Source organism: Gossypium hirsutum, chromosome D12 (assembly GCF_007990345.1).
Source record: "Gossypium hirsutum isolate 1008001.06 chromosome D12, Gossypium_hirsutum_v2.1, whole genome shotgun sequence".
NCBI lineage: Eukaryota > Viridiplantae > Streptophyta > Magnoliopsida > Malvales > Malvaceae > Gossypium > Gossypium hirsutum.
Genome location: NC_053448.1, coordinates 36,087,223 through 36,109,623, shown reverse-complemented (window position 1 = coordinate 36,109,623; position 22,401 = coordinate 36,087,223). Strand labels below are relative to the sequence as shown.

The 22,401-nt window shown below is 32.5% G+C and overlaps 1 protein-coding gene across 1 annotated transcript; it reads right to left on the bottom strand.

The window, feature by feature from the left end:
• Positions 1-10,724: 10,724 nt before the first annotated feature.
• LOC107947464 (type I inositol polyphosphate 5-phosphatase 5) lies at positions 10,725-15,049 on the bottom strand. The gene is made up of 10 exons (XM_016882111.2): positions 14,715-15,049; positions 14,519-14,615; positions 14,354-14,428; positions 13,881-13,977; positions 13,651-13,755; positions 13,003-13,558; positions 12,717-12,910; positions 12,204-12,312; positions 11,108-11,256; positions 10,725-11,037 (listed from the first exon to the last, which is right to left on the bottom strand). Exons 1-10 carry the CDS (start codon positions 14,826-14,828, stop codon positions 10,815-10,817), a joined length of 1,719 nt encoding a protein of 572 aa, XP_016737600.1. The 5' UTR covers positions 14,829-15,049; the 3' UTR covers positions 10,725-10,814.
• Between the last annotated feature and the right edge of the window lie 7,352 nt (positions 15,050-22,401).

Genomic DNA, 22,401 nt, shown 5'->3' with positions numbered 1-22,401 from the left:
CAAAAGAAACACTTAGACTTAGATAAGTCTTTAGGTTTCTTGCTTCTCTTCCTTTCCACTTAATGTAACACCCGCACTCAACCCGATCGTTGAATCCGAGTATGGAGTGCCACAAATGGGCCGATTTAAACTAAATATCAAATTGTAATCTTGATAATTTTAGGACAATATTTATTAAATAATAACTACTTCCTATAATAGAAACCTTAAAATCTAAAATAAAAGTTTACTATTCCTAAACTTCAACTATAAGTAACCCTTTTACCTTCAACATGTTCAACCCTGAGGCAAAGCCTCTAAAGGTACCCCCTTCCTATGTGCATGACACTTTACTAACAATGATCATTCATCCAACATGGTCTAACTTGGTCCCTCCTTGAGTTCCTTATCCCGTAGATCGTACAACTATAGGTCAAAACCCTTGTAAGTTCGAATGAACTTAGTGAGTTTCTTTACCGCATCACATGAAAATAGGGCCCATATTGTAGGGGGTTTCGAATAGGAAGAAACCAAACACACTAGTCCTTGTTTCATTTAGACGATCTCAGTTTGCCTGGGGTGTTCGACATCTATTCAAAGTTTGTCTATCTTTAATGACAGAATGACCGTTGAGTGAACTTTACCTAGTCGACTTATGACCTTTTGACTACCTATGGTGGGTTCTAGTCGATTTATCATCCTTGCGGATTCCCACCCTTCTTTTCATAATTCTCCTTCTGTATTCTTTCTCCTCCCAAATTCTTAGATGCACATCCTTTTTGAATCCATCCATGCACGCTAACACACCATAATTCTGGCAGAGGTATTGACATCCTACTCATATGGCCTTCTAGAAAAAGAACATCCTACACACAAGTAGTTTTATCTTTGTCTCATTCCTTCTACGCTTACCCTAAACTCAGGTTGAAATGTTGTTTGGATTACTTGTAATCTACCCTATATACGAGTCTTACTTTTGAATATGTGAAGGATCCAATAGCAGATCCTTAATTTGATCCACACGTAACCCTCCTTTCATTTACCTATGCACCAAGAACTACTAGCTTATCAGTTCCCATGACTGATTTCTGTTGAGTTACCACCCTTATGCCTTACTGGCTTCCATGATTACTAGTTTGGCTGACCGTTTCATTTATATTTCTTTGTTCGATGGATTCATCACTAATCCGCTGGCTAACTATCATTTTGCTAAGACTTACACTTTTCTTTCAACCTCTATTTCTAAGATTTTGTAACTCTTCCATGATTTCTATCTTTACTATCCACCTCGTGTTTTCTGTCTCAACGGGCTACCATACTCTTCCATAGAGTTGCAATCCTTTGCGATGTAACCCCATATTTAACGTCCTGGTAAACTACCACATATTTAATGTCCCAATAGACTACCTCGTGTTTACTGTCTTAGCGAACTACCCCATGTTTACTGTATCAGTGAATTACCCCGCGTTTATTGTATCGATGAGCTACCCCATGTTTACTGTCCTAGTGGACTACCCCACATTTACTGTCCCAATGGATTGTATTGGTTTCCATAGCTAAGCTATGGTCTTACACGTTAGACCTCTTTTGAGGTGTTGCTCGGTAGAACCTTACCGCTATTGCGGTGTCTCCCCATAAAGTCTACTAACCGCCGTCGTGGTGTTGCTTTATGGAACATTATAATTGTCAACATCAATTCATTTCATATCTACTTTGAAGCTCGAACATAGAAGTATCCCCCCACAAGGCCTAGAGTTTTGCACATCACGGTTTGCATTTAGCAACACCGTATTACAGTATCTAACAAGAATTCCATTTTCCCTATTCATTCGTCCGTTCCCCCATTTCGTCATTCCTAACCTTGATGATTGAACACTGTAGTGTCCCCTCCGCAAGGCTCGGAGGCTCACACATCATAGTTTGCACACAGTAATATTGTATGACGATATCTAACAAAATTACCCTTATTCTCATCTTAATGTCATCTATCTCATTGGTAATTTCCCTTTTATATTCCATAATAAATAAATAGACATTACATAAAATTCATAAAAATCTTTTCATAATAACACACTAGTGAACACTCATAAACCTATTCAGCCTCATGCAAGCAAGCATTCTCAAGCAAAAGAGATTATGCATCATCATGGAACTCATTCAAGAATTTAGCACATAATCATGCCAACACACAACATCATAAAGATGGAGTATAGAAACTCAACTAATGACTCTTGCCTCCCAAGCATATCTTTTCCAAATTCCAAAGCTTCCATTTTTCCTGGAAGCTAAGCATTATAACCAAAATTATGAGTTAAGCTCAAAATTTCTAGCTTAAAACTCAATTTTCCAGAAACCTACAAAACCTCTAAAATGGTTTCTGGAAATTCTTATCTTTATTTTCTTAACCTTACGTATACAGAAGGGTTAATAACCTTACCAACTTGTTGGGTTCTCTACCTTTTCTACTCAAACCTCTTCATCATCGCTCCATGCAGATTTTTCCATAACTATCTCCATCTCGAAGCAACTGGAAACTCAAAAATATAGTCTTTTTCAGCACTTTCTGACTGGCAATTCTTACAAATTTCGAGTTGTTTTTAGCATATTTTTGTAATTTTATTACAAAAATATCTAAGTTGGACAAATAAAATGAAAATTTCTATTTTCAACTACTTCTATGCTAAACTTGCAAATTTCTATCAATTTTAAGCAGCTTTACGCAATTGAAGAAAAAATCAGTCATGGAGTCACCTTGGGAAGATTAAATTGCTGAAGCAACTTTCAGAGCATTTTTCATACAAGAGATAGCTGATTATTAAACAATTATGGACACCTAAATTAACATTCTTGGTCTCTCTAAAAATTCATTTGATCAAATTAAAACTTGGGTTGATGAAATTGGATAGCCTAATGCAAAAGAAGAGGCCTAAAGTGTCTAATTGAGAAGGAAAGGATCATAAGCCCAGGAGCAGCCCAAACCATTCATTCCCTTTCCCAAATCAACATCCAATGTTGATTAAAAATATTTATAAAACAACTCATAAACTTCTTTACAAAACCATTCTAGCCCCTACACTTTTCAAGCCTTCCATTTTCAAGCACCTAGCTAAATTTAACAAATCATTCAACCCCTTATACATTTATTAAAGGTCAACCATGTAACACCCCTAACCCGTATCCATCTCCATAATAGGGTTATAGAGCATTACCAGAGTTTACAAATTAATTTACAAAAATTTCATTTCATCAAGCATTCATATTTAAAATAAATCAAAATCAAAATATTAATGAGCTAACGTTGGCCAATTTAACTCATACATGTCATTATAACCAGAATCAAAACATCCAAAATTACCGATAGAATTAATGGATAGTGTGATAAACATTCATACATCCATTCAATGCATTATTCCCCTTTTTATCAAATATATTAATGTTTCATCAATTTTCATACAATGAACATTCAAATCATATTCACATCAATAACATACATTTCAAGCATTTAAGAATATAATTCAAGTTACACGAACTTACCAGACTAAATTACAGAAATACAAAAAATTTAGGGACATTTTGGTAATTTTCTATTTTCCTCGAATTTCCACCCAATCATGATATAAATTAATATTTTATTCAATTTATTAATTTAAAAATAAAACAATTCATTTCATACAATTTGGTCACTTTTTGACATTTTTACCAATTTATCCTTAAAATTTACTTTTATTCAATTTAGTCCTTAAACCTAAGACATGCAAATTGACCATTTTTAATGAAAACTCATGCTAGTTGAATAATAATTTATTTTCCTCCTCCTCCTCTCCATTCCACATCCTTAATGTATAATATGCTTATATGTAACATTATCTATAATTCCATCATTTATTTATATATTAATTCAAAGCTGTCCACTTGAGTCATAGTCACTAAATTATTTATATCTTGAGCTATGGAACTCAGAATTAAGATCCGATAAATTCATATGAAACTAGACTCACAAATATTTTTACCATAAAATTTTCAGAATTTTAGGTTTAGCCAATAAGTACAGTTTATTCTTTAAATGTTCCCCTGTTTCACTATTTTACAGTTCTGACCCCTCTTCACTAAAAATTAATTATCTCTTTATACAAAATTTAAATGATGTTTCCGTTTATTTCTATTGAAAATAGACTCATTTATTATTTTAAACATATGAATTTAAGCCTCTAATTATTTTTATTCAAGTTTTAATGATTTTCCAAAGTCAGAATAGGGGAACCCGAATTCATTCTGACCTTGTCTCACAAAATCTATTATATCTCATGATTTACAATTCCATTGCTTACACCGTTTCTTCTACAAGAAACTAGACTTAATAGATTTAATTCCATATTCTTGTCATCCTCTAATTCAATTTCTACAATTTATGGTGATTTTTCAAAGTTAACCTACTGTTGCTGTCCAAAACTATTTTTGTGCAAGATGTTGATTACTAAATTTATAACTCTGTTATTCCCTTTCTCTATAATATTTCCCATCATTTTCACTTATTTCCCTTCACTAATATATCAAGAACATAAGAATTTATTTAAGAAAACTCTACTATAACATCATTTCCATACTTTTTCAACAATAACAAACTTAAAAATATATTGAAATCTTGATGTTCTTACCTTATGCTATTGATTTCAATCTTTAACTTGATTTTCTTTCTCCTCCAGCTTCTATTTCTTAAATCTAACTTGACATTCTAGCTCCTCATTGTCTCCTTATTATTTTTCTCTCTTTGAAGCTATGGAAATTCTTTTGATTTCTAGGTGAAAATAGTAAATTTTTGGTGAAAGGACCAAATTGTAAAGAAAGTAAAACTTTCTTTCTTCTCTTCTCTTCTAACGTTGGTTGCTTAATCATTTAATAATAAAATAATACTAAAAATCTTAATAAAATCTTAATTAAATAACATTTATCTAATTAATTAATTAAAAATATCACAAACATCATTATTACCTTCTAGAATTCTCTCTCTATTTGACCATTTTGCCTTTTATAATCTTTTGAAATTTCATCCTTGAGTCATCACTTAATTTGGTAAAATTATAATTTAGTCCCTCAAAATTCTTCACCTTTTCAATTTGGTCCTAATTCATCCATTTTCCTTAGTTTCTAGATTATTCCACCCTTAAATATTTACACTAATGGTCCTTCAACTTTTTCGTATTTACATTTTAACCCCTCAAATTTTGAGTATTTACTCTTGGGAAACAGAACTTTTCTCACTTTTACAATTTAATCCTTTCTTGAATTAATATGTCATAATATACTTCCCAATGTTGACATAACTCAATATTACCTTTTTTTATCACTTTATTTCCTTATTTTACTATATCAAGGATATTATCTTACTTTCTTACTGTAGTAATTTTCGGGGTATTACAAACCATTTGAGGGTGAAAGTTAAGGATCTCCCATGCTATTTTTAGTCATCCTATACTAGTGTAAATAGGACCCCAATTTGCCTTTCAAAATCATTCCATTAATTCTTCATTCTTTCTTCTGCATTTGCTCTTTATTTTCTCTTTTTTCCATTCCCTATTTCTTCCTCTTGAAAAAGATCTTTGCAAATCCTTGAGAGCAACCCTATTTGGCTACATTTAGAACATCTTAGCTTAATTGTAACAACAAGAAAGAAGAACAAAAGAAGGAGCAAGCAGTTTATGCCTCAGGGATCTTCTAGAATTGGCTAGAGTTTCTTATTCCATTTTGATCTTTTGTTTTTGTTCAATTCATAAACATGATTTCAACTGATTTTTTTATTTTCAATCTAACCATGATTGCTTAAATTTGTTGGTGTTAAAATGATCTTATTTCCATAGCTTGCTTTATTCAATTCTGTTAAAAGATGTTTTGTGCTTTTGATCTATTTATTCATGCAAATAAAATCATGATTAAGTTTCTTGTGCATGTTTAATGTGAAGAAATGCATGAATTAATTAATTAATCTAAACAAAGTTTTAATCAATTAACACAATACTTGCATGGTATATGTTTAATCATGTAGGATTAAATCTATAATAATACCAAAACTATTATTACCTTACATAACCTTGTAATATGTTTTACTTCTGAAATTTTAAGTCTATTAAACATTGAAATATGTGAGGTAAGTTTAGTAATTAAATAAGTTTAATATTTTTACTCAATTTGAATAGGGCTAGTAAATGATCCATTTTCCACGGAATCTCCATAACATCTTTTAACAGTGTGAATAATTCTAAGCTAGGAAGAATGATTATTCTAACACAAGCATGCTATTGTGATAACTCATAAGACTTGCATAACTTTTCGTGTTCATTTTAATTTACATACTTAGGCAATTAGTAGTTAATTAAATTAGTAATCCACTCTTATTTGTTTGCACCACATTTTTAAATCATATTATTTTTCCATCACCAAGTTGTTTAAGTTTTAATTTTTTAGAAATAATTGCTTAACAGTTTCTGTGGAGACGACATTCGATACTTATCACTTTATTACTTGTCAACGACTGTATACACTATAACATTTTCGTCGTTCCAACAACCAAGGAAGAAGATGAAGAAGCGAAGAAAATGAAACATATTTAACAAGAAATCTCCCCGGGAAGTCATTTCCCGGGTATTTATAGCCCTTCATGCTCAGTTATTGATCGTTGCTGGACGTGCAAACGTCTGGACTGGAAATACTGTAGAAAAATAAATAAATAATTAAATAGTAGTGTCCACAAATATACGGGTCAAATTGTAATATAGAAGAATGTTACAACGAAACACTTCCGGAAGTATTCCAAATATCGTACCCAAGGGAGGTTGAATTAAACCGAAATTAATTCTCTACACTAATAAGTCTAAATAGTACCGATTTAAAATTATATTACGAAAAATTAAATAAACATCAATTCATCTAATTAACCTAAAAATTAATTAAACTAAAAATCAACCAATTTAACAATTGAAAATAATCCAATAAAACAAGCTAGAGTTTAACTCACTTTGGTGATCCTAATTAACTTCAGAACTTAGGTTTTATCGAGTTAGCTATTAATTAGTTAATTATTACCTCTAAGCCTCTAACTAATTAACTAATCGACTAATACATGCTTACTCTTAACCTCACTTTCTAGATTGGAATAAATTATGAGGTGTTTTGTAAACTTATATCTCGATCACATTTATCCGAAATTACTTCCTACGGGTGTCACTCCCTAGGGTTTAATTGCACATAATTTAAACCAACTAACCCAGATTTCAACCCCCATTCATTCGTTAATAATTCACATATTCGTTCATTAAACTCCCTATAGAAATTAGCTACTCATGGATCGAAATACAATAATTCCTAAACTCATATTTAGCATGCAAAATACCAAATTAAATAAAATTAAGGAGCGTAGAAAGAAATTTTTTTCGATATCGATTGAAGCTCAAAAGCAAAATCTCCTGTAACATTTGCGAAGCTCACCTTGATTGCGATTGGAATCAACAACAAAATAATGAAAAACTAATATATTGAAGCCTTGGATCAAAATCAAATCCAAGTTAAAATTGTAAAAAAAGTATAAAAATGACTAAACTAAAAAGAAAATAAAACTAAACTAAACTAAAAACCTAAATATACTAAAACAGCTCATTCGGCCAAGCCTCCTCAAATGAGACTTAACATGCCTATTTATAGATTTTATGCTCAAACTTAATTAAGGTTGCTAAACAGCCAAAAATTATGATTAAGATACATTTTGAGGAAAAAAATACCCCTAATTAATTTTTCCTGTTCGTCACTCGGTGTCGCGACACCACAAGATCGATGTCGCGAAACTACCTTCATTTCCTAGGATTTTGGCTTCGAAGTCTAATGTTGCAACATTGAAAACTCTCAAAAAGAGTTATATTTCATTACTTTAGACCCAGCTAATTGCTTGTACTTGGGTATATTTAGTGGCATATTAGGACATTTTATTAGTATTTATCATTTTCATTAGGAGCTTGGATGGTGTTTACATGTTAGATACTTTTAATTGTGTGTGGAAGGGTTGTGTTTGGTGGGTTGGCAGGTGCAAGCTGTGGAGAAAGAAATAAAGGAGTGAAAGTTTTTAGAGGCAAAAGGTTGGATAGTTTTCCATCTTGTATGTCATGGCAATTTAGAAAGATGACCAAGTCAACATCCAGCGCATACCAGTCTCAACCCAACTCTACTTGTACCAAAAAAATATGCTTAAAAAAGAGAAGATATCATGGGCTGTTGGAGTTACCCAAGGATGAAAAGCTTATAAAAAGCCAAAGGCGGAAGCCCTAAGTGTGGAGATCCGGAGGCAACAATAGAAGGTGGCGACTGAGTAGAGACGAAAAGAGGAGATCGAAGGCAGTCCCTCTCAGCCACCACAGGACATTGTGCTATTGGATTACGAATTGGTTTGGCGATAGCCATCTTCCTAAATTCTTCCATTATTTCTTAATCTGTTCTCCCTTGAATTGAATTAATTGAAACAATATTGGATGTTATTTTGAACTTGAATTTTAATCACCAACCCATGAGTTAAATCTCATAAGGTTGGGATTACAATATGAAAACTTTTATTCTCTTTAATGATTGAAGCATATATTTTATTTAATCTACTATTTCATTCAATTGTTTTTATTTCTCAATTGTATGCATACATTCCCTAGAGATAGATGAGTGTTCAGTATAGCCCTAAACTAAATTTAATTCTAAAAAGGTTAAATTAGTTGGACCGAAATTGAATGATGCAAGTGAGTATTTGATCGAATACTTGCAGCAAACTCTAGACATAAAGCATCATTTGTATAGAATGAAGACAAAATATTGCAAGGTACCATGCTAAAGCCTATAGACACAGGCCAGGTAACTTGAGATGTAGCTCTCGAAAGAAACAGGTCACTTTAGGTCTCTTTTGAGAAGTAGATTAAGTACGATTATGCTAAGGCATTACTAAAAGTAAGGGCAGATTCTTAGTAATCTCAACTTGCCAAATCAACATCGTAGACCTTCAAACCATTGCCGCAACATCTTTTCAATAGCATTCTTAGTTATTTATTTATTCACTCGCGTTTTATTCACTTAAATATTCTCGTAATTGCCATTGCATTTTTACTCTTGCTTTGCCTTAGCATTTTCCAATATTAGTCAGTATATATTTCACACTCATCTTTATTATTTTAATTTACCACTGCGTAGTTAACTCATCTTTGCCATAACATTAATCATTATCATCACCTAACCATTTCTATACCTAACCTGATCCCTGTACAGACGATCTCACTTATCACTTTATTACTTGGTTCGACGTGTATACTTGCACAATTCGTATATCATATTCACATGCGACAGACACCACTCCTCGGTGCCCCGATGTTGAAGTTGTTCATCACCTTCTAAGCCTTAAAACAGTGTCCTATACACTACTAGATAGAGCCCTTAGATTATTCGTAGGCCCATAGTGGCCCATTAGGTCGTCACATAACTCAAAATTGCATAGAAACACCTATATTGCATTAATTAAACACAAAGTAATAAAAACTAAAAAACAAGATAATAACACATAAAACCGTTATAAAAAAAGCTTGTTAAGTGTCGGAAATACTTTAATTTTCCACAAAAAATTGTGGTAGATCAAATCCCCTACACTTAATTCATTGCTTGTCCTCAAGCAACAAGATAAAAAGAAATAAAATAAAACATTCATAAAATCAAATAGTGCTTGAGCATGTCATGTACAAGGACTAGATTGGAACTATGTGCATAGGACAATGTGAACGAATATGTAACTCTAACAGGATATACAATTGACTCTGAACCTTCAATATCACACACATTAGTTCATAAAATTACAAAACAAACAAATTCAAGAGTGTTAAGTATATTCATCCATCAGAACATGTACACAAAAAATACATTTATGCTAGAAAAAAACAAGTATTTAGAAACGTCAAAATTTAGTCAATTTTCATCCATAAATCGTATCACTTAGGTCACATAGGTCTTTTGACTTGTAATGTTATACGGCTTAGGTTGGTTCAAAATCAAGAAATCGACACACAAAACTGTTAAAGCACGAAAATAGTTGGCACATTATATTGACCCCAATACTTCCCCGATTTAACCCTTAAGCTTACCACCTTATATCCCCTTCTCCCACCTAGCTTTTATCTCCAGTTCTTAACGTATAGTAAAGTATTAGTGAATATAATCATCTAGCAAGACTAATGAGCAAGAATGATGAATGTTTATTTTTTAGATTTATAATATTTATACTTATTAAGAATATACTTTATTCCAAAATTTTAATATGTATAAAATGTTATTTAGGAATTGAACTTTGTTTAAAATAATATTAAATGTTTAAAATGTAAGAAAACAAATGTAAAATAAAAACTTTCATAATTTAAAATTTAAACTTCTCAGACAGTTTAATTATATTCGGTGCTTAATTTTAAGTAACATACCAAATAGATTTTATAATTCAAATTCAACATTTAATTTTTTAGCACTTAATTTTCAGTTTATCAAGTAATACTTAAGTTAATATATTTTATTTATGTTCTACAATTCAAATAATAAATATTACTTTATATTAATACAATAATTAAAAATTCATTATTTAAAATATAATTAAAAATTAAACGCGAAAAGTCATGCCTAATATATGTAAGTTTTTTCCTTGTTGCCAACATAGTTAGTATAAATACCTCAGATTTATTAAGCCCGTAAAGAGAAACTAAAATAAAATAATTTCAAAGGAAAATAAATACAGGTGAAATAAACTTGATAATGACCTAAACGAAATAAACTGAAGCTTTTAGTTACAAATCATAAAAACTATGTCGTTTTGGTATCGAATCTTCATATTTCGACATCTTTAACGCACATGAATAGCCCTTCCTGAATTTATTATCAGACTTTCTCGCTACTTCCACCTCCACCAAAAACATCGACAACACAGGTCGGTGATCAGAAAATCGTGACTCACCACGATCGTAACATAATTGTTCAATGCCAGAACCATGCCAGAGTATCCGATCGCACCTGAAATGTTTTCGATGTGAAAATATATTTGAACTCAATGTCAATGGAGTTAAAAAGAGAGAAAGTGTACCATGCAGGGGTTCGACGTTTCTTCTTAGATTTAACAGTTTCACCAGCGTATGTATCTGAATTGTCAGAGTACTTGTATGTAGGAGCAAAGTGTATTTGTCCCTCTTTGAAACCACTGAACACTCTTCCCGCATCTCTCTCAATGTTTAACTGCACCAGTATATTAGAAAACAATATATATGTAAAGTCACAAAAACATCTTTAAAATAACACAATTTATTTTGTAAATCTTTTCTCATTTAAATTTGTATCTGAGTAACTGTGATACCAACTTAATCAAAGACTTTATAATAAATATAGATATAATTTGTCATTTTTTATGCTGATAATATTATTAACAAAATTCAATACTCGTTTCCACTCCTATATTTTTGCTATTATAAAATAGTTGATTGGATAAAAGAAAAGTTTATTACAATAAAGAATAATATTTAAATTTTATTAAGTGTTTTTTTAAATGATTTGTATGAAAATAGTTAATTTCATTATTTAAAACAAGTGTAGCATATTTTATTTTATTATTTCATTATGCAAAATGTCGAACTCAAAATTAATAATTACGATCGTTTACATAATTTGAGTATAAAGTTATAATGTTGCCCATTCATTGAGGTCATGAATTATGAGTATAGCACAAAGAGTGCAAAGCTTATCCATGCAATCATATTATATGGAAAGAGTGAAACAAGATTAAAATTTTTTGGTTAGTGGGATTCAAATGTGTCAATCCCATATTATTAAGATATTAATATTTTAGAAAAATAATATTGGAGGGGAATTTAAAAACCTTTTTGGTATAATTAAACTATATATTTTTATAATAAAAAATAATTTTATTATTTTAATAATTTATATTTTTATAATTTTTAAAAAATTAAATCAAATTTTTATAAAAGAAAAAAAGTTTTATTTTAGCGGCGTGCTAATCTTTCCCACTGCTTTTCCTTGATTCTAAAAATATTTTATATATTCGTTCATAAGAAAAGAATAAAAGTATATAATATATTAATGAATGGACAGTTAAGTGATAGTTGAAGAGAATTATTACCCTTTTACAATCTAACAATGTTTTTTTATTTAATTGTGAGGAGTTTTACCTGATCTTTCTCGAGGAGGATGTCCCAATTATTATCCTCCAAAAGAGTCCTGGTTTTTTCATAGCTCAAGGCTACCCGATAGTTCAAATCTCCAAGCCACAATACTCGGCTGCAATATTTATAATAAGAATAATAGTAAAATACAAATCATGGCTAAAAGTATTATGAAGGTAAACTAGTTTCTGTATATATTAAATTAAAAAATAAATTTATCATTTTTATTAAAAATTGTATTCATTGGTATTGTTAAAAATCAACTTAATTGATAAAATAACCAGATAATAATATGTACTTATCATGTGTATCTCATGCTGATGTATAAAAGTCAAATTTTTACCACAAAAATAAATTTTAACACTAAAATTAAATTATTCTTTAATTTAATATATAAAAATTAATTAATTTATTTTTTAAATAGAGCAGATAAAAAGCAATGTAATACGTAATACATAATTTCTACCGTACTTTTACCCAACAAAATGTTGAAAAATGGTTATATGAAAGCAAACATACTCGTGCTCAATAATTTTGTCTGGGGCTCGAGGATTTGAAGCTTTGCAAATCTTAGGGAACTGTGTGCTTTTGAGTATCTCATTAACATCAGCATTCCGCTTCAGCTCATCGCCTTCCTTCTCGCCTGAAGCTAAGTGACTGCAAACGAAGCAGAAGCTGGTCTGGTGCAATGTCATGCTTACTGCTATACATCCCTGCAGTGGCATGACTAACATTTCAATGCATGGGATGCCTCATTGTTTTATGAATGAAAGTCACCCTGTTCAAGGAACATTCATTTACTAACCTTGTTACCAAGGCGTCCCAATATTCCTGTTCCTATGCAGGAAACTCGTAGATGAGCAATGTATGGCACTAACTCAGTTCGAGCCCATATTGAGAGGAAAATCCCAACCATCTGCTTACTAGCTACGAGCCGGTAACCCATCTGGCCACTTGAAAAATTGGGGGGCATACCAGAAAGGTCAACCAACTCATCAACTGCACCATCACGACGCGCAGGAAGGGGACCAAGGTCTAGTTTGCTTGCTAAATCCCTAAGCTTTTTTTGGCCTCGCTTCTCCCCATGTGTGGATTCAACGGGACAGTTGCAGGTCTTGAGAAGGCTGCTTTCAGCCCTGAAATTCCTACTCAGGACTTTGAGTGACGGTTTATAGAAGAAGTGATCCTTCAATAGCGTATTGAAATGTTTCGAACTTTGGCTAGCGTCGGGAGATGGGTGCGTTAAATCGTAATCTGGCTTGTTAAGTGCGTGGTTTATAAGGGCTAGCCATTTTGCAGCAGGTTCATTGTCTTCAATTACTAGAACATTCCCGGCATTGAGTGGCACAATTTCCTGAAACCTGGGGAAACAATATCCTATGTAAAAACAAGTTCCAACATCTTCTCATTGCAGAATCAAATAAATGAAAACTGAAGGCTGAGTGAATCATACCCACACACATAAATATCTGCAGAGTCTTCCATTATTAAGAAATCTTCCAGGTTCATGTCAAGATTGGGTGCCTTCCCTCCCACATTCCAAGTGGCAACAAATATCCTGCAAATCCCAACAATCCCATATTTTACTGCTATAACATATAACCATATAGGCCTGAAAGAAACTAAAACGTAAAATTCACTGAACTCATAAAATCATATCAAAGTGTATGTATAAATGGATACCGAAAATCCCGAATTTCCGTCTTTGCTGATGCCATGGAACACCCAAAATCGGAGAGATTCAGCCCCTCGATTAACCCTCCACTACTTTCCTCTCTTTCTGGGATCAAATAACAAATTAGCATCATGGTGTACATTTCTTTTTTATTTTTTTTTATTTTTTGGCTCTATCATTTCTTGATTCTAATACCAACAAATTTGTCAATGATAAAAGCCAAGGGCTTCCCCTTCAATCATAAATAACTACATTGTAAATTTAACTATTTTCTTGTTAGGTTAGCTACCAAAGCTCTATGGCAGATGAGAAGAAATTAATTAGTCTCCCTGCGAACGGGATACGTGGCGGTAACCTTTATACATAAAATTAAATCACGATGGCGGGCCTGTTTGTTCATATTTATATAAGATAACTATATATAATATAAAAAGGAAAGGAAATTATGGCTCATTGCACCTATTACACTCATCATATATACCTGAAAAACATTTTTTCATGAAAGGAGCGGCTTCCATGAATTCTTTGGTGTTTGATGTAATCTTCTTCTCCAACTCTACCAAACATATCACGTATAGGACTTGAATATTTAAAATAAATAAATAAGATGTGATTCAAATAGCATGAGAGAGAGGATACGTAATACCAGAAGAAACTCCTTCACAATCTGGTGATCCAAAATCCTCGTCTGATGAGCCACCTCTAGCTCGTCTCTTGTAAGAAAAAATCTTTGGGATAAAGGACTTGACCCCCCCCCCAACAGCAATCCAATAAACCAATCAAATATATATATATAACTACAACAAATTGTCTATAAAATCAAGAAATATACTATTATATACCTTCTTTTTCTTGTCATTCTTGACAGAGTTTTCAGGAGAGGTAGCAGTGGGGGTAGGGCTGGAGGGGCGGTTGATGTATTGGCCTTCATCGTCCCCGAGTTGGCTTTCATTCATTAGGTTACTTAGAAAAAAGTATTGCAAGAAAATTACGTGTCCAATTTTCCAATAGTCTAGGGTATCAATCAACAAAGATTTTTAACCAAACAATGCTTCTTAGGGGAAAAAAATTCTGGGTCTTTTGAGTTTATGAATTATAAAGGTATTTTTCTACTAATTCTGTTATTCACTTCATTATTTTGTTAGGGTAAAAAATAATAAAAATGAATATTTTATGTGATCTGTTTGATAGGATGAGATATTGACGCCAATTCTTTCGGGGAGTTTAAGATTGAATCATAATATTATAAAAAGGCAAGGAAAGAAACCGTTGAGACACAGTTCATAAATACAATAACAACAAATTTTGATTATGGCTGCTTCTCTGTCTGTCTAAGAACATTGCAACACCTCATCCTCATTTTTATCCATCCGATTCTTTGTTCTGTTCTTCTACAGATCTCCATTTTTATATATAGAGCAGACCAAAAACAATTCTATTTTATATTATTAGAAACTTGAAAATTAATTAAATCTGGGGTTGATCAACGAAATATATATAAAAAATATTTTTTATGGCATTACTATTATATTTTTTTTAAGTTGGATTTACATTTAGGGTCCATTTGTTTGACCGAAAATGGTTTTTGAAAAATGATTTTTGGAAAATTGTTTCTTTTTCTAGAAAATCTAATATTTTTTGGTGTTTGAATGAATCTGTGTAAAATATTTTCTAGTATTTGACAGATTTTCTGAAAATATTTTATAAAAATTGTTTTAAATGAAACAAACATACATTTAAGAATTTATTGTCTTTTAATTATTTAACTGAGTTTATTTTATATCTATTAAATTTATATTTTATATGGTTTTTGCATGTATTATAATGATTTATTTATAAATGAATACATCAAATTAAATATTAAGAACCAGTGCCAAAGAAAATATTCAAAGAGAAAAAAATAAATTACAAAAAGAAATTCCCCTGATCTAAGAAAGTAGATTACACAAGAATATGTATATCAGGTTTTAATGGATCCTTTTGCATCAGTTGAAATAACCATGTTGGCTGTCAACCATAGTTTTGACCTCAACATGATTGAATAGCCAATGAATGATCATGGCACAAATATAAACACTAGGACTGCCATTGTTATGCCAGTTGCAACTTCTTGCAAGGACTAACCAACCGTTTACGAGATTTATACGAGCTTACAAAAGCTCCAAGAATAAATTTGAGGTTGAATAGGGATCAAACATCCATCATATGATATCAAATTCAACAGGAGCATTCACCTAAAAACAAACCAAACTAGACTCAACTAGGTACATGTCAACTTAAAATAAAAATATAATATAAAAACGTTGATGAGTTCGGGATTATTAACTGGATGCTGAAGTCGTAGTTTAAATATATTGTATTATGCCTAACCTGTGCACGAAAAACAAACCTTATGTTGAGCAAGTGGAAAACCAATTCATTTAGCATTGCAATAGAAGTGATTGTTTCCAGTTATATGCCAACACCTATCGTAAAGCCATTTTAAAATCCAATACTAATCACGAATCAAACATTTATATCCTTAACATTATAACCATCAATTCCATGTTCATTCCACAACAATAAACTATTAAAGTCTCTTTCTGAAGTCAATTGACTCATTCATATTCATTTCAGCCTCCCCCAATACTCATTTCCAATTTATTCACACAGAAGTTCACGTATTTCCTTTATCATGATCCACACACATATATATATGGACAATTGATGCAATAACATTATACTATTTCATTTCGATATGTTTTATCAAGTCGTAAACTCATACCAATTTCGCATAACTCATTTCATTACATTTTCTTATTGTCAATCTATTACATTTCATTTTCAAGTTTCCATTTCCAATTATAATATCACGCCCGATAGAACCATTCATTTTTCACATATCATATCCTGTAATTATTTTCAATTACATATCACACCCTGAATTTGGCCATATTTGCATACTCATATCCTATACACTGTTCTTATTGCATGACAATGATTTCATTATAATTTAATCCAATATATATTCACATTCAATTTCAGAATCACAATTCAATTCATCATTAACACACAATATCTCATGATAAAGTGTCTTATGAATCATCTTAAAGATGAACAAATAACTAGTTAGGAATTTATCATATTAACATGCCATTTCCCAAATTGAACCGTTGAATTCGTCACAATTTTATACCAACCTTCCAGACTTATAAATCCAGTTTACAAATTTCTTTCACATTAACAATTCTTTTCATTATCATTATAGATTTTTACATATTAAATCTTTATTAACTTGACTCGGACATGAACAGATACACAAATCCAATCAATACCCCAATTTGGCACCCAGTGCCTCATCAGACAATTTTTGAAGAAAATAGATTGTGCCCAGCGTAAAAATTGTGCCCAACACTCATCGACACGTAGTCGAAGTAACCATTTATCACCCAATGCCTCACCGGGACGTCTGAAGTAATTAGTTTGTGCCCAGCACTCATCAACATATAGTCAAAATAGCTTCGTCTGAGCAGTTAATAGTATAATCATTTATCCAATTCCATTATAAGTTCAATTCTCATTCTATCAATCTCAACATCATCAATTCATCACTCATAATATCATTTCATACATAACATAGCATATCGTCTCAATCCCAAACCAATTTCACCATTTCATTTAGTTTTAATAATTTCACTTTTATTCAATTTAATCCTCTATCTCAATAATCAATTAAATTCACACCAATATGATTCGATCAACCATAGTCAACTATTGATTCATTTATAATTCATTTATTATTTTTCCTCCTCCTCCTCCTCCTCTCCATTCCACTTCTTTTATTTACAAGTATTTATACAAGAATCTTTAGCCTTAGTATGACATGTTTTTATATAACAGGAAATATCCTTTCATTATTTATACATGTATTGTTAACAAAGTTGTCTTCTTGAGTAGTATTCACTAAATTATTCATATCCGGACCTACAGAATTCAAAATTAAGATCCGCTTTTTGTTTTTGAAACTAGACTCAATGAATTTTTTTACCATAAAATTTCAGAATTTATTTCAAAGTAGATTAATACCATTTTTTTTAAAACCTCCCCTGTTCTGCTTCTAGGTAGCTTCAAATCTTCTTCACTAAAAATTAAATATCTTTTAGTACAAGTCTCATATTATGTTTTCGTTTGTTTCCTTTGAAAGTAGACTCATTGGTATTTTAGGAATATAAATATCATCTCCTAAAATTTTTTGTACAATTTATAATGATTTTTCAAAGTTGGAACAAGTGGACCCGAAATCATTCTGATATTATCTCATAAAAAGTATTATATCTCATAATCTAAAATTCCATTACTTTCATCGATGATTTTATGCGAAACTAGACTCAATAATATTTAATTTCATATTTATTCAACCTCTAACTCAATTTCTACAATTTGTGGTGAATTTTCAAAGTCATACTACCACTGTTGTCCATAAAGTGTTTAGTGAAACATTTTGCTCTTCCATGATTTGATTAAGTAATTTTTTCTCATTTCATTATATAACATACTACATTCCAACCAAATTCAATGTCAAAATATATAACCGCTAAGTTACACAAATTCTTATTTTTGTTCAAATTAGTCCTCTAGTTCGATCATCAACCTCAAACATAGCATTTTAAACTCAAATAATCATTTTCAATTTACCTCGGTGTCATGCTTTGCAAAACAAAATAAATATGTAACAAATATAATGATTCAATTTATAGAAATACAAACACAACATGAATTAACTTAGTTACATGTGAACTTACCTCGCAAAACAACAACCAAAAGAGCTTTTAAGGACTATTTGACAACTTTTGCTTTTTCACGACTAGCCTGGATTTGGTTCAATTATTGATCTTGGAAGTAGCCGAACCTTTGAATCTTAACAATGGCTACCTCAGTTTCTTTTGTTTGAAAACGTGAAGAAGAATATTAAAATGGATGACAACATCCTTTCTCTTATTTATTAATTCTCATTCCATAATTTATTATTATTTTTGTAACACCTCAAACCTGGCCCAACCGTTATGGCCGAATCTAGCGTGTCACATCAAAGCGTCGATCAAAAATTGAGTTTGTCGTTAAAGGTTCATTCCTATGTTGAAATCCTTTTGCTCGAGTTTAGCAAATCATCTCGTCAAAAAGGTTTACTTAATGTCTGGCATTGATACTTTAGGTTATTCCAATCGCGTAAGCTACTAAAGTCTGAAATGTAAATACATCTGTTTTTAAGTGTTTTTGGAAAATAGTTGTTAATTTTGAAAATTGGTGTTTAGCAGTTTTAAATAAGGAAATCTAAAGCCCTTTTTAAAAAAATTAATCCTTCAAAGGCCTAATAAAAGAATTAAAACCCAGAATATAAAATTCAAATGAAAAGTCTACAGTAGAGCGTCAGCGGTCGTGTGGCCACCTCCAAGTCTCTTGCGGCTCCAAATCGCCTAAGGCTGGGGGTTACCTGCACAGTTAGACAGAAGGGTGAGTTTGAGAAAACTAAGTGTGTAATCCCTTATAATACAAACAGTCAGAAATACGATATGCAAAAACAGACTAGGCCTGAGCCCACCACAGGCATTGTATCAGGAGAGCCTTAGCCCATTAATAGAACCAGGTGGACCTAAGCCCATTACAGAATCAATATCATATGTAGATATGTAGACGGAAATCCAGCCCAATCAAACCAATACACCACCCATACCAACCAACACACCATGTGGGGATAAAATTGACCCACCCAGCTAACACAGCCATAAGTATTGCAGCAACCCTACTAGATAACAGAACGGCTAAAAGCCATAAGCAAAAAGGCAGTAAGCCTTGAATAGAACGACTACAAGTCATACAGTTCCTCCGTCAATATTAACCCAACCCCATGCAGGATTGACATGCTATAGTAACATACGTGAATGCAGGATGTCATGCTTAGAATCAGTCATATCATTCACAGTTAAGTCAATTAAACCATAGAGCAAATTAGTCATTTACCCTCGAGGGGAAAAATAGTCATTTACCCTCTAGGGGCGTTACGGTCATTTTACCTTACTGGGGTATTACGAACATTTTACCCTACAATGGCATTACGATCATTTACCCTACAGGGGTATTTCAGTCATTTTACCTTATGGGGGTATTACTGTCATTTAACAACCTTTCCGAAGGTCTACAGTCGCCTCGAGCGACATAGATAACTTAAATGGTCATAACGGTGTAAATGGGCCCAAGACCCATATTCAGCCCAAGTGGGCCCACGCACTCGTGTGGCCTATTTAGCCCAAATTCAGACACGACTATGCGAACTACATAGCCCAGTCCAGTATTTGTCACTTAACGAAAATTTTATCCGTATGGGGCCCACGAGCCCATTGGGCCCACACGACCCATTTCAGCCAAACGAGGCTCATAACGGCCCAAGAGCATGAGAATGCTCGTGGTGACCTCAACAGTCTGTCGCCCATTATTGTGGGCTCGATTTACCACACGAGTGTTCGTACGCTCATGTGGCCGCAACAACCGTATTTCCGGCTTTTTAGCTTTTGCTGTGTTACAGTTAGATCAGGGTGTGTACACACATATTTCGGCTTACGACAGTAATGATTTACGGTGTACAGATACACACACTTTTTCAGAATAGTGCAGAAACCCCCAAATGTCAAACCTGAGCCTTGCTTGATCGAATACCCCTAGCCTTCTTAGGCTACTAACAAAATCGATCACCCGCTTAACCGTGTACATGTCTGTCCACGGATAAAAGATTGAAAACATGAAAAGATTTAGGAACCCAACACTAGAATAATCGGCTAGCATCTTACAATATTAGCCCAAATGATTACCTTAGATTGCGAGATAAGAAAAGGATTGACTACCACTGCAATCCTTGAGATACCCCTTCACCCCTTGTAATGATCTAAAAACCGAAAGTGCCACCACCATCATCGGGGAAAAAAAAGAATTCGGCCACATGTGAACAACCTAAGGAAACATTTATTAAAGAAAGAGAAAGCGCTTAGCATCCAACAACACAAGAAAGAATAAGAGCTTACTGAAAGTCTAGGTGACCTCCAAACCGCGACCGACCACCGCAAAAGAAGAACAAGTTGCTATCTAGTTCAAGGCTATGAGTCGAAGGGAAATAGAAAGAGAAACAACGATTCGGCTTAGTATCAAAATAATATGGAAAAAGATGAACTATTCAGCCCTAAAGAAATCGAGAAGAAAAACAACAACATAAGAGTGGAAAGGGGTTGAATTGGGTTGAGAGAAAATAGAAGTAGAGAGATGTTAAGTTCGACCAAAGAAGAATGAGAGAAAAAGACTTTAAAAAGAAATAATTAGAATTAGGCATTTGATGTCTAATGTTTCCAGCAGAGTGACGAAAAGCCAAACAAGAAATAATGTTGAAAGAAAAGAGGACCCGAATGGTAAAAAATATGCCAAGATAAGAAAACAAAACCCGAAAATACCAGAAGAAATCAACACCTACTCACTCTCACATTGCCAAAATGCACCAAATGGGTCCCCCTAGTCGAATTTGCACATAGAAGTTGCGCAATTCGGCTACAACACTTCTCTCCTCCAAATCCTTTGAAAATCTCCTCAAATCTCTCCCCTTAATAACCTCTAAGACCCATTCAAACTCTCACCCAACAGAGTTTAAAACCACCTCAAACTCCTACTACCTCATGCTAGCAATATAAATATCATTTTTGCTTGCAATGGGATTTGAACCCAAGCCCCCCTCAATAACTCAACACGCCATTTAACTCCTTATCACAAGCTCTTTTGTGTCACATTTTGTCTTCAATTAACTTAAAGGTCTAAAGGCCAAAGTCCAGGTTCCTTTTAAAAGAAAAAACCAAAATAAAATGTAAGAGCCAAGACTTGAACCCAGACTCCCTTGCAACCTTAATGACGCCACAACCACTAGACTACATGCTTCCTTATGTCATTTTTTTAACATAATAATTGAAAAGGCCTACATCCAAGCATCCAGGGCTTTATCCATTTAAAACCAAATTTTTGCTAAAGCTCAGGTTTGAACCTAGGACTTTTCCAACTCCTTTCAGGACCCTTAACCACTAAAGCAGACATACTTTTATGCACAGTTTCCTAACCGCTCCCTTGCTCAAGGCCCAATACTTCTAGGCCCAAATTTAGGGCGTTACAATTTTAATTATAAAAGTAATATAGTTTATAAACAAAACTCTTACCTAATCGTCCACTACAATTCCAAAATGGTCTAATTGCCATTTTAACCTTGGTTTAATAACTATTTAATTCTTTTAGAAACTAAAATCAATAGGAATTAATTCTTTTACCACTTTTATTATTTAATCCTTGTACCTTGATTAGTCACTAATTTCGTAAAATTACGTATCCAAAATTCAATTCATCTATACAATAACATCGTAAATATTTAATAAAAATTTTACGGGCTCAGTTTACAAAAAGGGTTCAATTTCATTTGTATCAAAATATTCTCTATGATTGTAGTAGTTAATAAAAGTTATACGGTGGACA